A 15438-nucleotide genomic window follows, 5' to 3' on the forward strand; every position below is an offset into this window, starting at 1 on the left:
ATATATACAAACTATGGGGTTTATTGTTTCTATAATACCTCATTGTATATAGCAATTCAAACAACACATCCTTACACAAAAAGTATTAATTTTTTAGATACTCTAGAAATTGTTTATAAAATAACTTACTTAGCAAAACAACGTTGCCGGGTCAGCTAGCATATATATATATATAATATAATGTATTCATCGTTGCACTTTTTGGAATTAATTGCTTACTAAATTAACTATTTCACTTATAACATTATTAAAATGATATTATTTCTTCTCTAAATTATAATTGTTCATATATGAACTTGATTCGAATTGATTCACTCGAGTCAGGAAATTTCGAGTCGGCACATTACTAATATATATGATGAATAATATAATCATCAAATACTATTGGGTATGAACAATGTGCATTGAATATTTCAGAGTAAAACCAGTAACTACTTTACGCCCCCGGGTGGGCTCGAACCACCAACCTTTCGGTTAACAACCGAACGCGCTAGCCAATTGCGCCACGAGGCTCTTATCGCGCTGTTGATAATTATTGAACAATAATGGGTACGAATAACAATTATTTTACGCCCCCGAGTGGGTTCAATCCACAACCTTTCTTTTAAACTTTAAATATTGCTAATGAAAAGGCGTGTGTTCGTTACTTAATTAACTAACCTATATTTACATTTAATAATCACTTATCTTAAAACATTGCTTATTCTAACATGGAACTTAATCTACACTAATCTGTAACCCACGTTGCATCCAATGTACAACATTGTAGTAAATAATATGTGCTCGAATTTAAAGAAAGTTCCGGCTCGTCGGGTTTGATCCAGTGCGTGTTTGTGTTGGATCCAATCTACAACATTGTAGTAAATATACTACAATTTTGTAGTAAATGATATGTACTCGAATTTAAAGAAATGTCCGGGCTCGTCCGGGATTTGAACCTGGGACATCCTGCACCTTAAGCAGAAATCATACCCTAGACCAACGAGCCACGGGTTGTACCCATTGCGTATTTGTGTTGCATCCAATGTACAACATGCCACGGGTTCTACTCAATAAACACATTTTACACATGATTTGCCACTTACGTTTAATATCTAAGCCGAAATCATAACATTAGACCAACAAGCCACGGGTTTTATCCAGTGAGTGTTTGTGTTGGAACCAATGTACAACACTGTTGTAAATAATATGTTCTCGATCCAATATACAATACTGTAGTAAATAATATGTGCTCGAATTTAAAGAAATGTCCGGGCTCGTGTAACTACATATATGATGAATAATATAATCATCAAATACTATTGGGTATAAACAATATGCATTGAATATTCCAGAGTATAAATAACAACTACTTTACGCCCCCGGGTGGGCTAGAACCACCAACCTTTCTGTTAACAGCCGAACGCGCTAGCCAATTGCGCCACGGAGGCTCTTGTTGCGCTGTTGATAATAATAGGAATAAATTATATATAGCACAAACAATAATTATAACAGGCCCTTGTCATAATACTGATAATACTAGGGATAAACTATATCTATGATAAACAATAAAATCATGAAATTCTATTAGATATAAACAATTTTCATTGAATATTATAGGGTATAAATAATAATATTTTTCCTCGTAGACCCTTGTCGTAATGCTGATAATAGTAGGGGTAAACTATATGTATAGTCATGGACCCTTTTCATTTGTCATGAATATCCTTTTATTTATTTACTATACTCCTTTAGTCATGCTCTAATTTATTATAATTGTGTACATTCGCGGTCTTTCTACAACCTTACCGTGACGTCGCAATCCTGTAAGAGACTAGTTACTTCAAATATTACTAATGAAAAGGCGTTTGTTCGTTACTTAATTAACTAACCTATATTTACATTTAATAATCACTTATCCTAAAACATTGCTTATTCTAACATGCGATTTATATCTACACTAATCTGTAACCGACGGCGCAACCAGTGTCCAATACCTGTCCATACATCGGGCCCTATTCACTTCACACACAAATAGTTAACATTTACTTCACTCCTATAAACTATACAAACTATACAAAGTCTACTTTCGGTTTGGGGGATAGCTTCCGAAACGCTGTCTTCACATGACGTCCACTAGGCTTACATTAAAAACATTTTATTAACCCTTTCGTGCGCTGGACCGCACGTTTGCCGACCTTGAGGCCATGCGGGCAACGCACACCCTCACGTATAAGGTAACACGTATGATAAAACATACGTGAACAGATCAGTATGATTTTTTTTTATTGTACTCATTTTGAATTCAACTTTCAGTTAATTGCAAAAAAAAATTATTGTTTTTGCAATTTTTTAGCAATAAAAGCAGTCTATTGTTAACATAGGATTTACATACCCTTTACCCGACTCGAATCGATTGAAATAAACAACATAATTTTTCTTTTACTCTCTACTACAAAATCTCTTTATTTGATGTTAGAGGCACAGTTAGATCCAAAGATATTAAATATTTTTGAGCGCTAGTCGCGCAGAACGGAACGTCTTGAAATACGCAGCGCGCGACGTAATGAAACATGTGAGAACTTGTGGTGCTGCATGCCGTATGAATTCTGTATGTTATGCGATTAGATATTGACTAAAATGCAGTTCAAGCACTAGCAAGTACAATGACTAAAAGCCAATTCAACCTCTACCAAAAACTAACCAAAGATTGCATAAATAACTCTTTTGCGCGCTGTCATTCAAATAATCAACACTAAATTTGTAAATAAGATAATAAAAATTTCTTGCAATGTCAAAATTTGACAAAATAAGAGTAGATCGATGTTTGAATCCATTCAACTTGTGTCGTCATAGGAAAGTAAAAAACCTTCGGCCAGTTTCAAAAAAACATTTAGAAGTTTTAAATTTACCAATTACAAAAAGGACACTTCAGCAAAAAATCTGTAATACTTGCCGCCTGAAATTTGCTGAATTAACAAAGAACAACGTAAAAAAGGTAAATTTTAATGATTTTAATAGTGAAAGTATAAATAAAAAAGTTAAAGAAGGTAACAGCACATCAAATAAATTTCGATTTAGATGAAGAAAATAAGTCTTCTGAATCGGAGGCATTGTTGGAAACTGATGGCAATGATATCAAACGTATTCCCGCTAGTCCCGATTTACCGTTTGAAGAAGACGAGGCAGTGGTATCTGCAGCAATTGATTTTCTCAACCAGCTGGAATAACCTTTTCTCCTGGTCTCTCGTTGAAAAATTCTTGATTCTTAATTCTTGATTTTCTGGTTTCTCCTTGATACGATCCATGGAAATTTTACTTCGGGTCTTGATTTATTTTTTTTTACTTGGGGTCTTGATTTATTTTTTACTTTGGGTCTTGATTCATTTTATTACTTCGGGTCTTGATTTATATTTTACTTCGGGTCTTGATTTATATTTTACTTCGGGTCTTGAATTATTTTATACTTCGGGTCTTGAATTATTTTATACTTCGGGTCTTGAATTATTTTATACTTTGGGTCTTGAATTATTTTATACTTTGGGTCTTGAATTATTTTATACTTCGGGTCTTGAATTATTTTATACTTCGGGTCTTGAATTATTTTATACTTCGGGTCTTGAATTATTTTATTACTTCGGGTCTTGAATTATTCAATATTTGAGTCTTCGGTTTCTGATCATCAACTACGTCCACTTTTGGCAAGGCTATCCTCGGAGGCAAAGTTTTCCACGATGTACTGCCTAGTTTGAAGTAGCACCCTTATATTTTTTTTGTCACTCTTGGCAGTTATTTTTCAAACGCCGTTCTTTCAAGCTCACAAAAAAAAATTTTGAATGTTACTTCATCAGTCAACACTGCTGTCACCAAATAATATGTTGGGCACCGCGTTGATGAACAGAAAGAGCTGTTGGCGCCGCTGAAAATCCTGAAACTTACTTGCTGAAAATACTTGAGATTGATAAATGAAAAGACTATTTCAAAAACTTCACTTTATTTCACTTTAAGTACAAGGAACTCGGAGGTATTGGAAGAGAAGTGTTTGCCCGGCGACCGACAGATTAAGACCGATTTATTTCATAATTATTAAACTAAAATCCTTTGAAACGTAGTGGGGATTTGTCTCGAATGTTCTATACAACGAAAAGGACAAAGTAATGAATTTAGCTGATTAAACAAAATGTTATTCATGCGAACTTGGTGAGAATTGTTAACTAGGCGGAATGTCGATAATAGGATCTTGCTGAGATTTGTCGATGTAGATTTATGATTTCGTGAGAGAATGCGTAATGTCAGCTACTACGCAGTAGTCTGATAAAAGTTAATATAAACCGTTAATATCAGCTAAAGCTCAGGGGTTCTAAGATTTCAGTCTGGACTTGTTAGGAATCTAATATTATGACAGTGGTTAGCAAATTATAATATCAGGGGTGTACAACAATATATATATATGATGAATAATATAATATTCAAATATTATTGAGTATAAACAATACGCATTGAATATTCCAGAGTATAAACAGTAACTACTTTACGCTCCCGGGTGGGCTCGAACCACCAACCTTTCGGTTAACAGCCGAACGCGCTAGCCAATTGCGCCACGGAGGCTCTTATCGCGCTGTTGATAATAGTAGGAGTAAATTATATATAGCATAAACAATAATTATAATTATTTAACAATAATGGGTATGAATAACAACAAGAACATTGTTGTAAATAATATGTTCTCGATCCAATATACAATACTGTAGTAAATAATATGTGCTCGAATTTAAAGAAATGTCCGGGCTCGTGTAAACTACATATATGATGAATAATCATCATCAAATACTATTGGGTATAAAGAATATGCATTGAATATTCCAGAGTATAAATAATAACTACTTTACGCCCCCGGGTGGTCTCGAACCACCAACCTTTCGGTTAACAGCCGAACGCGCTAGCCACGGAGGCTCTTATCGCTTCTTGATAATAGTAGGAGTAAATTATATATAGCATAAACAATAATTATAATTATTGAACAATAATGGGTATAAACAACAATTATTCTTATACCCAATAAACTACACTAATCTGTAACCCACGGCGCAACCAGTGCCCAATACCTGCATGTTTGTGTTGGAACCAATGTACAACATTGTTGTAAATAATATGTTCTCGATCCAATATACAATACTGTAGTAAATAATATGTGCTCGAATTTAAAGAAATGTCCGGGCACGAGAAATAATAAACTACATATATGATGAATAATATAATCATCAAATACTATTGGGTATAAACAATATGCATTGAATATTCCAGAGTATAAATAATAACTACTTTACGCCTTCGGGAGGGCTCAAACCACCAACCTTTCGGTTAACAGCAGAACGCGCTAGCCAATTGCGCCACGGAGGCTTTTATCGCTTCTTGATAATAGTAAGAGTAAATTATATATAGCATGAACAATAATTATAATTATTGAACAATGAAATAATGGGTATAAACAACAATTATTCTTATACCTAATAAACTACACTAATCTGTAACCTACGCGGTATACTCAATAAACACATTTTACACATGATTTGCCACTTACGTTTATTATCTAAGCCCAAATCATACTCCTAGACCAACGAGCCACGGGTTCTATCCAGTGCGTGTTTGTGTTGCATCCAATGTACAACGTTGTAGTAAATAATATATTTTCGATCCAATATACATTATTGTAGTCAATAATATGTGCTCGAATTTATAGAAATGTCCGGGCTCGTCCGGGATTTGAACCCGGGACCTCCGGCACCATAAGCGGAAATCGTATCCCTAGACCAACGAGCCACGCGTTGTACTCAATAAACACATTTTACATATGATTCGCCACTTACATTTATTATCTAAGCCAAAATCATACCCCTAGACCCCAGTGTGTGTTTGTGTTGGATCCAATGTACAACATTGTAGTAAATAATAGGCAGTCGAATTCAAAAAAATGCCAGGGCTCGTCCGGGATTTGAACGCTGGACCTCCCGCACCCAAAGCGGGAATCATACCCCTAGACCAACAAGCCACGGGTTTTACCCAGTGCATGTTTGTGTTGGAACCAATGTACAACATCGTTGTAAATAATATGTTCTCGATCCAATATACAATACTGTAGTAAATAATATGTGCTCGAATTTAAAGAAATGTACGGGCTCGTGTAAACTACATATATGATGGATAATATAATCATCAAATACTATTGGGTATAAACAATATGCATTGAATATTCCAGAGTACAAATAATAACTACTTCACGCTCCCGGGTGGGTTAGAACCACCAACCTTTCGGTTAACAGCCGAACGCGCTAGCCAATTGCGCCACGGAGGCTCTTATCGCTTCTTGATAATAGTAGGAGTAAATTAATTATAGCATGAACAATAATTATAATTATTGAACAATAATGAGTATAAACAACAATTATTCTTATACCCAATAAACTACACTAATCTGTAACCCACGGCGCAACCAGTGCCCAATACCTGCATGTTTGTGTTGGAACCAATGTACAACATTGTTGTAAATAATATGTTCTCGATCCAATACACAATACTGTAGTAAATAATATGTGCTCGAATTTAAAGAAATGTCCGGGCACGAGAAATAATAAACTACATATATGATGAATAATATAATCATCAAATACTATTGGGTATAAACAATATGCATTGAATATTCCAGAGTATAAATAATAACTACTTTACGCCTTCGGGAGGGCTCGAACCACCAACCTTTCGGTTAACAGCAGAACGCGCTAGCCAATTGCGCCACGGAGGCTTTTATCGCTTCTTGATAATAGTAAGAGTAAATTATATATAGCATGAACAATAATTATAATTATTGAACAATGAAATAATGGGTATAAACAACAATTATTCTTATACCTAATAAACTACACTAATCTGTAACCTACGCGGTATACTGAATAAACACATTTTACACATGATTTGCCACTTACGTTTATTATCTAAGCCAAAATCATACCCCTAGACAAACGAGCCACGGGTTCTATCCAATGCGTGATTGTGTTGGATCCAATGTACAAGATTGTAGTAAATAATAGGCACTCGAATTTAAAGAAATGTCAGGGCTCGTCCGGGATTTGAACCCGGGACCTCCCGCACCCAAAGCTGGAATCATACCCCTAGACCAACGAGCCACGGGTTGTACGCACTGCGTATTTGTGTTGCATTCAACGTACAACATGCCACGGGTTCTATTCAATAAATATATTTTACACATGATTTGTCACTTACGTTTAATATCGAGCACAAAACAAATTCCTGCGGCAAATATTAAACGCTCCTCACTACACGCCAACATGGATTCTCCACAAAGACACGGGTATACCTACAATTCAAGAACATATATCAATGTTTGCCTGTAATTATAAGAATAGAATTGACGCACATCCAAACCAACTAGCATGCAACTTATACCAGGAAGGCCAGCCGACCAGGCTCAAAAGGAAAATACCTCGAGATTTATTATAGTTTATTTTTATATTTATATTTTTTTTCTCTATACTTGTCTTTAGTTTTTTCTTTTTTATATATTAACTATAGTAGATACACCACTGGGCGTATGTGCTAATTTGTAAACAACCAATTGTAAACACTTGTCAGCATTCTCTGCTAAATATAATTATTTTTATAGATTGCAGAATAAAAATAAAATAAAAAAAAAAAAAAAACGTTTAATATCTAAGCCGAAATCATAACCCTAGACCAACAAGCCACGGGTTTTATCCAGTGCATGTTTGTGTTGGAACCAATGTACAACATTGTTGTAAATAATATGTTCTCGATCCAATATACAATACTGTAGTAAATAATATGTGCTCGAATTTAGAGAAATATCCGGGCTCGTGCAAATTATATATATATGATGAATAATATAATCATCAAATATTATTGAGTATAAACAATATGCATTGAATATTCCAGAGTATAAACAGAACTACTTTACGCCTCCGGGTGGGCTCGAACCACCAACCTTTCGGTTAACAGCCGAACGCGCTAGCCAATTGCGCCACGGAGGCTCTTATCGCGCTGTTGATAATACTAGGAGTAAATTATATATAGCATAAACAATAATTATAATTATTGAACAATAATGGGTATGAATAACAACTATTTGCACAATGTTAGGAAACGAGTAACTTATTTTGTACTTTTCTGTACAATTTCACAGTGGTGTGGCCTTGATTCGATCAGTAGACCACACGGATGGCTGGTATTCGTGGACTGTATATGGAAACTAAAAACGTTCTTCTTCTATGATAATAACAAACTAAAAAATGACCTCACTTTGGTCAATAAAAGGAAACTCAACAAAACTTCTAAACTCGACTGACTCGGAAGGAAACTCGAAACTGAACCAAAGAAAGAAAGCAAGCTGTAAGCGTACTGATAACGCACTGGTGGTCGAATTGAATACGGAACTAGATAGCACCCGAACTGAAAATGCACTGGAAGCGAAGTGAACTGAAAATCAACTCAAATAGAAAGAATAGACTGACAACATGTCGGAAGTCTGAGGTCAAAGTTTTGGAAGGAAAGAGACAGGTAGTCTGAATTAGAAAGGAACAAATCGGGTGACATATTGTAACCCCGAGATGGCGACTATATTATTATTATCGACGCATGTAATAGTCAGTGGCGTCACCATTTCTTCCCCGGGCGAAAAAGGGTACCTTTTAATACTAGAAAATATAAATGGAAATATCAAAACCATTAGTTAAACTATGCAAGGAATAAAACACATGAGAGATGGTGAAGAAATAACATGTTGATTCTTAATTGAATCTAGGAAGTAAGTTAAGTTTTGATGGAATATCTAATGCTTCTATGTTCACCCATCATAATCAATATTAAGGATAAGTAATCTTGACAGGAAAGCAGTAACCTTGTTATTTGTTTGAACTATATTATAGTTGCTCAGTATCTTGCTGTAATAATGCTGCCAAATTTCATTCTCTGCTATAGCAAATGATTTTTAATATTCTCTATTAATGGATATCACTTCCATGAGACTTGCATATAGCACCACTGGAAATTATTTTAGGTTTGCATCATACATGCTTGTTTTTTCGGAACACATGAAAATTTGTCTTGGTGGAATTATCAATTGTCATATCTAAGATGCCTTTATGTCGAATAGGAATTAAAATTTCATTGACCTTGGATTTGTTGATAATGGTCAGTGCTGGATTTACAGTAGGGGCAGTCGGGGCTACTGCCCAGGGCGGCAGATTTTCTGGGGCGGCAAAATTTGGAAAGTGAGAAAAAAATGTTATACATTCCAATTAACTATTTTTTTTAATAACATTTTTTATTCCAAGAAATATAATTAACAAAACATAATACGATTGCAATGCAAAATTTGGGTTCAAATAGCCGATTATTAAAATTTATTATTTTGTTTTGCCTCCCTCTCCGAACGTAAATTATCAAATTGGTTAATAAGTTATTATCAAATTTGGCAATTTGGCTAATATAAAGTTTCGTAAACAAGCTGAAAGTTTAAGAAAAATGTGTTCTTCAGATCTCGTGCCCTCTTAGGACGACAAATTTGGGCACTTCCAAGCTTATAGCGCCGAAAAAAATTAAACCAGTGACGCATGGCATTGTTCCATTGGTTACTGCAAATTACTGGAACTTCTCGTACTGAAAAATACATTTTATAGAAGAATTTAAAATTATTAGAAGAATGGAAAAAATGCCCTTTAAAAAACTTTTTTTTTATATGTATATTGAAATTTTTTGAAAATTATAATTAAACTTTTTTCAAAGCAATCGCACTGCGTAGCTGTTTCACAGAGGAAATATCGAAACTCAACTACCATTTTTCAAAACAGTTGGACCTGCCTGTGCCAAAAATTAATCAGCACGTCTCCCCATCAATACAAATCCAATATTTATTTTAATTATTCAAGTCGATTTCGAGAACACGGATCAACTGATTCGAATGATTCGATTCCTATTGATAAGGAAACGTGCTGATTGACAAAATGAAGAACTGCTTAAATTTATGGGAGGCAGGTCGATGAGTTTCGGTGATACAATAAAAAAAAATTGAAAAAGAAACATTTGGCGGTAAAAGGTGATCATCTGACATATGCACATAAAATTATCAGGTATTTTATAGATATTTTAGTAATGAGTATGAATTTTGTTTACATTTCTATGGGTTCTGTAACCCATGGGTTCTGTTAGACTGCGACGCGACGCTTACGCGCATCTATATTTTGTCTTTACGCAGCTGAAGCAGTGCGATTGCTTTAAAAAAAGTTCAAAATTTCAAAAATATTTCAAGATGTAAAAAAAAACTCAAGATTTTCAAAAAAAATCTTTTTTTTTTAAATTTTAATTTTTGGTACGGGAATAATATATAAAAACAATTTAAGTAAAATTTCAGGGATGGGGGGGCGGCATTTTTATCAGTGCCCCAGGGCGCCAAATTTCTAAATCCGGCCCTGATAATGGTGGTAGTTTATTTTGAGTAACCAGCATGGTTTAAAACAACCCGTTCGTCTTTGGAAAGTGTCCAATATGGGGCCGTATTCATTTCCAAATTAAAGGCATTTTTACAATAACTGCAATATTATGATGATTCATAGCGTTCGATTTTCTTGAATGTACAGATTTTGAATATTATCAAAAGTTGTGAGAACAACTGAGCAAATAACATTCTGCTCTTGAGTGTGATTGAGTTGTCATGCGATTCCTCTGAATAGAAGCAAGTTACTGATAAAGTTACCACATATAATGGTAAAAGGTAAAAGGAAGGAATTAATTGAAAGGTAACAAATAAAAGCATTAGACCATTTTTTTTTTTATATCGTTTGCAAATATGAAAAAACATATTTCTTCACCATAAATTACTGTGTAGGTAGGGGGCAGAGCTTTACTACAGGGCGTTTCAATAACGTAGCCCTGGTTCTTACTAAAGCTGTGCGCACCTCTCCGTCTTTTCCAGGAAAAACGTCTTCAATAACCCCCATGGACCATTGAAGAGGAGGCAAATTTTCATTTTTGATTAGAACTAACATACCCTTTTTAGCCGGGAGAGAAGGGGTGTTCCACTTTTGACGTGATTGTAAATCACTTAAATATTCAGAATGCCATCTCTTCCAGTAAGATTGTATTATTTTATCAATTAATTGTTTTCGCGTCGGTAAATCTATTTGCAATATGTTTTTTGATGGAAGGATGTTTAAGGGAGTTAAAGTGAGGAAATGAGCTGGCGTAAGAGGTTGGGGATCACTTGGATCGGAACTCATCCAACATAATGGTCGAGAATTGAGAAGCGCCTCAATTTGGATTAACACGGTATTTAATTCCTCGTAAGTAAGAATTTGTTCACCTATTACTCGATATAAATGCGCTTTTATAGATTTTATGTTGGACTCCCACAAACCCCCGAAGTGGGGTGCGGCTGGCGGATTGAAAGACCAATTGATATTATGTTTGTGAAGTTCGGAGTTTAATGATGCACTAAATGTTTTTGAGTTAATAAGCTGAAATATATCTTTCAGTTCTGATTTGGCACCAACGAAATTTGTTCCGCGATCTGAATACAGACAAGAAACTGGACCTCTTCGTGAAATAAAGCCCTTAAAACAATTTAAAAACGTCGAAGTGGTTAAATCGGAGGCAAGCTCAATATGTATTGCCTTTGTGGAAAAACAAATAAATAAACAAATATATGCTTTTGAACTTTTTACGCCCCTAAATTTTCCCATGGTTACGCGAAAGGGACCAGCATAGTCAGTACCAGTGTGCTGAAAAGGTTTTGCCTCCATAACACGAGGAGAAGGTAAATCAGCCATAATAGGAGTAAAAGATTTAGGATTACTCCTAAAGCACTTATTGCATTTATGAATACGTTGGCGTACAATACTGCGAATGGATAAAATCCAGTATCTTTGACGAAGAATGGAAGTGAGTAAATGTGGACCAGCATGTAAATGTTTCTCATGATAATAATCAATTATTAAATTTATCACGTGATCCTTTTTGGGTAAAAGCAAGGGAAATTTATGATCAAAATCCAGGTTAGCATGTGTTAAACGTCCACCAACTCTTAAGAACCCATTATGTAAAAATAGTCGTAAAGTCCGATACCTTTTAGGAAACTTGTTCATTTTCAAACAATCAATTTCTTCGAAAAAATAGATTTGTTGGATAAGTTTGATTATAGTTAATTCGGCTTTGTTGAAATCTGAAAAATATATTTCACTTCTAGATGGAATAATTTTGCAGAAACGTAAAATAAATACAAATATTCTGCATAGTCTGGCCCATGAAGATATAGTGGAAGTAAATTCGTATAGATCATTTTTACAGGAGTTTGCCACTAAGCAAGATGAAACTTTTTCTTCTGGAACATTTTGCATGGAATCTAACGTAGAACGTATGGGCCAATGACTTCTTTGAGAGTAAAGCCATGAGGGACCTGTGTACCAATTACTATTATTAAGCAATGTATTTGGTAATGAACCACGAGAAACACAATCGGCAATATTTGCCTCGGAAGGAATATGATACCACTTGGCAGAAGGAAGTAAATCATGAACTTTCGTTACTCTATTTGCGACAAAAGTTTTCCATCTATGAGCTGGTCCTGTTAACCAATGAAGCACAATCATCAAGTCCGTAAAACCATATATTTCTTCGATACATAAAGAATGATGATTGGAAGATATGACAAAGGATAATAATTTTGCCAATAAATGCGCCGCACACAACTCTAACCTAGCTAAAGTTTGAACTTTAATTGGAGTAATTTTTGATTTTGAAAGAAGAACGTAATATTTATTATCATGGCAAGGCTTGATATAAATCACAGCCCCATAAGCCTTTTCTGAACTATCCGCAAAACCGTAAAGAGAACAACGAATATAATTTTTGGTACCTACAAATTGAGGAATGGAAAGATTAATTAATTCTGGAAGTTGATTATAAATACTAAGCCATGTTGCAACTAATGAGGAAGGTAATGGCTCATCCCAATCCAATTTTAATAACCATAGTTCTTTCATGATCATTTTGAATTTGATGGTAATAGGCGTTATAAAACCTAAGGGATCCCAAATACGAGCAATGGTGGATAATATATGACGTTTTGTCCAATTTTGATAGAGAAGGTTGATATTAAATTTAAAACAATCTTGAATTGGATCCCATCTCAATCCCAATACTTTAACGGAAGTATCAAACTCAGAGATTGTTTGTGAAAAATTAATTTGTGTTTTATGGTGTAATTCAAATTGTTTATACATTAGACGATCATTCGAAGCCCACTTCGCTAGTTCAAAACACGCGGATCGGAACAAACTCGACAATTGAACGTAAAGTTGTTTTGCGATTTCGACGGTGTCTGCACTAGTAACCACGTCGTCGATATAAATATCATTTTGAATTGTATCAGTGGCTAAGGGGTAATTTTTGCTCTCATCTTTAGCTAGTTGTTTAATAGTGCGTAACGCATGAAAAGGAGATGACGTAATACCAAACGTGACAGTGTTTAATTCATAAATGCCGAGGGGATCTTCCGGAGAAAATCTCCAAAGTATCCTTTGAAATCGTCTATCTTGATCACGAATTAATATATTTCTGTACATCTGTTTAATATCGGCCGTTAACGCAATTTCGCCGAAACGAAAGTTAAGAAGAATTGTGATAATGTTAGACTGTAGCTTTGGCCCGGAAAATAGGTTGGCATTCACGGAAGGAAATTCAGCATTCTTTGCTGATGCATCAAATACAATTCGTAACGGTGTGGATGAGCTGTCTTTAATCACGGCAAAATGTGGAATATAATACCCTTCATTGGCTGCGGAATCATTTACATGGCCTAAAAATGACATGTGTTTTTGTTGTAAATAATCTTGAATTACTTCTGAATATTGTTTATGGAATTCAAAAGATTTCCGAAATTTTTGTTCTAAAATACAATAACGCTTATGCGCGAGTTCATATGATTTCTGAAAATTTACATTAACGTTGTCACGAAATGGTAATGCGACCACGTAACGTCCATCGAAATTCCGTACTGTGGTGGACGTATAGAACTGTTCGCAATAATCGTTTTCCGACACAATCATGTCAGGTACATCTTCTAACTCAAAAAATGTTTTTATTTGTTTAGATAAGGAATCATGTTCAATCGTGCATAGATTTGTCGAACTTGAATCAGGCAATGCAACGTTTGGAAGAGATCCCATTATTACATAACCTGATTTTGTATCCAATGCGATAGGTGAATCGACGGTTTTTATGTGATTTGACATAATAATAGCATTAAATACATCACAACCCAAGATTCCATTAACAGTTTGAGGAATGAAAAATTTATTATCCGCCAGTTGTAAAGATAAAAATTTATTAATGGAATCGAATGGAATTTTAATGGTCGGTTGTGGTTTGACAATTTCATGTATTACATAGGCACATACAGACATTTGAAAGGAACAATCATTCGACATAATAATAAAATTTGCCATGCCCGTAATTTTTTGCGAAGAGTTACCTATAGAAATGACTTGAGCCTCGATCGGTGTTATCTCTAGTTGAGCGGATTTACAGAATGACTCAATCACATAGTTGCGATCGCTTGCGGTATCAATAATGACACGTAACGGACTAGTTTTAATACCTGTTGCCAAAACATAAACAGTTGCGGTCGGCATAAGATTTATATGATGTGATAAATCTAATTCATTTACAACGCATAAAGTATTACTTGGATTGGAATCGGAAATTTTTTGCTTCGAATTTTTGGAATGAATATCTGTTGGAACTTGTTTTGTATTGTCAACACAATTATTTGAATGTAACAAAGTATGATGTTTGGTATTACAATACAGACATGTTTTCTTAGAATGACACGGACTGTTACGTTTATGACCCAGGCAATTCGAACAAAGATTCAGTCTCTTAATTGCCGACCATCTGTCATTGATATTTAATTCTAGAAATTGCGGGCATTTGAAAATATTATGACTTTTGTTGCATAAGTAACATTGAAGCGATTTGACATTGCTGGTTATCAACGAATGAGAAATGTGGGTTTTCGCAACCTTTTTGCGCAGATCATAAATATAACTTTGACCTTTTTGCACTTTATTTATGAATTGTAATAATTCTTTATAGGAAGGATATTCGCCCTGAAAATAATTTTCAAATTTTTCCTGTAAATTGGTATCTAATTTAGATAGAGCGATCGATGTTAGTAAAAAATCATACAGGTCTGGAATATTTAATTGATTTAATGCTTGTACTGCAGTGTCAAATTTCTCGATAAAGTTATGCAACTGTGATGAGTTTACAGTTTTAAAAGACATTAACTGTTTGAAATAGTGAATGCCCAGATAACGTTTATTTTCGTATTTGTTTATCAATGCTTCCCATAAAATTAAATAATTATTGGCG

At 34.6% G+C, this 15438-nt stretch overlaps 1 protein-coding gene and 6 non-coding genes across 7 annotated transcripts; all 7 read right to left on the reverse strand.

Moving 5' to 3' along the window:
• Positions 1-917: 917 nt before the first annotated feature.
• On the reverse strand, positions 918-988 carry Trnal-aag. The gene has a single exon. It is a non-coding gene; the product is annotated as a tRNA-Leu (tRNA).
• Positions 989-4513: 3525 nt separating this feature from the next.
• Positions 4514-4587, reverse strand: Trnan-guu. Its single transcript has one exon. It is a non-coding gene; the product is annotated as a tRNA-Asn (tRNA).
• A 1140-nt stretch (positions 4588-5727) lies between these two features.
• Positions 5728-5799, reverse strand: Trnah-aug. The gene has a single exon. It is a non-coding gene; the product is annotated as a tRNA-His (tRNA).
• A 157-nt stretch (positions 5800-5956) lies between these two features.
• Trnap-ugg lies at positions 5957-6028 on the reverse strand. The gene has a single exon. It is a non-coding gene; the product is annotated as a tRNA-Pro (tRNA).
• Positions 6029-7088: 1060 nt separating this feature from the next.
• Positions 7089-7160, reverse strand: Trnap-ugg. Its single transcript has one exon. It is a non-coding gene; the product is annotated as a tRNA-Pro (tRNA).
• Positions 7161-7968: 808 nt separating this feature from the next.
• Trnan-guu lies at positions 7969-8042 on the reverse strand. Its single transcript has one exon. It is a non-coding gene; the product is annotated as a tRNA-Asn (tRNA).
• Positions 8043-10883: 2841 nt separating this feature from the next.
• On the reverse strand, positions 10884-14231 carry LOC113369635. Its single transcript, XM_026610262.1, has 3 exons — positions 13343-14231; positions 12350-13204; positions 10884-12226 (listed from the first exon to the last, which is right to left on the reverse strand). The coding sequence occupies exons 1-3, from the start codon at positions 14229-14231 to the stop codon at positions 10884-10886; spliced, it is 3087 nt and encodes a 1028-aa protein (XP_026466047.1).
• Between the last annotated feature and the right edge of the window lie 1207 nt (positions 14232-15438).

This window comes from Ctenocephalides felis, unplaced genomic scaffold (genome assembly GCF_003426905.1).
Source record: "Ctenocephalides felis isolate EL2017-DRISC unplaced genomic scaffold, ASM342690v1 CF-g0.4_SCAFFOLD_01428, whole genome shotgun sequence".
Taxonomy (NCBI): domain Eukaryota; kingdom Metazoa; phylum Arthropoda; class Insecta; order Siphonaptera; family Pulicidae; genus Ctenocephalides; species Ctenocephalides felis.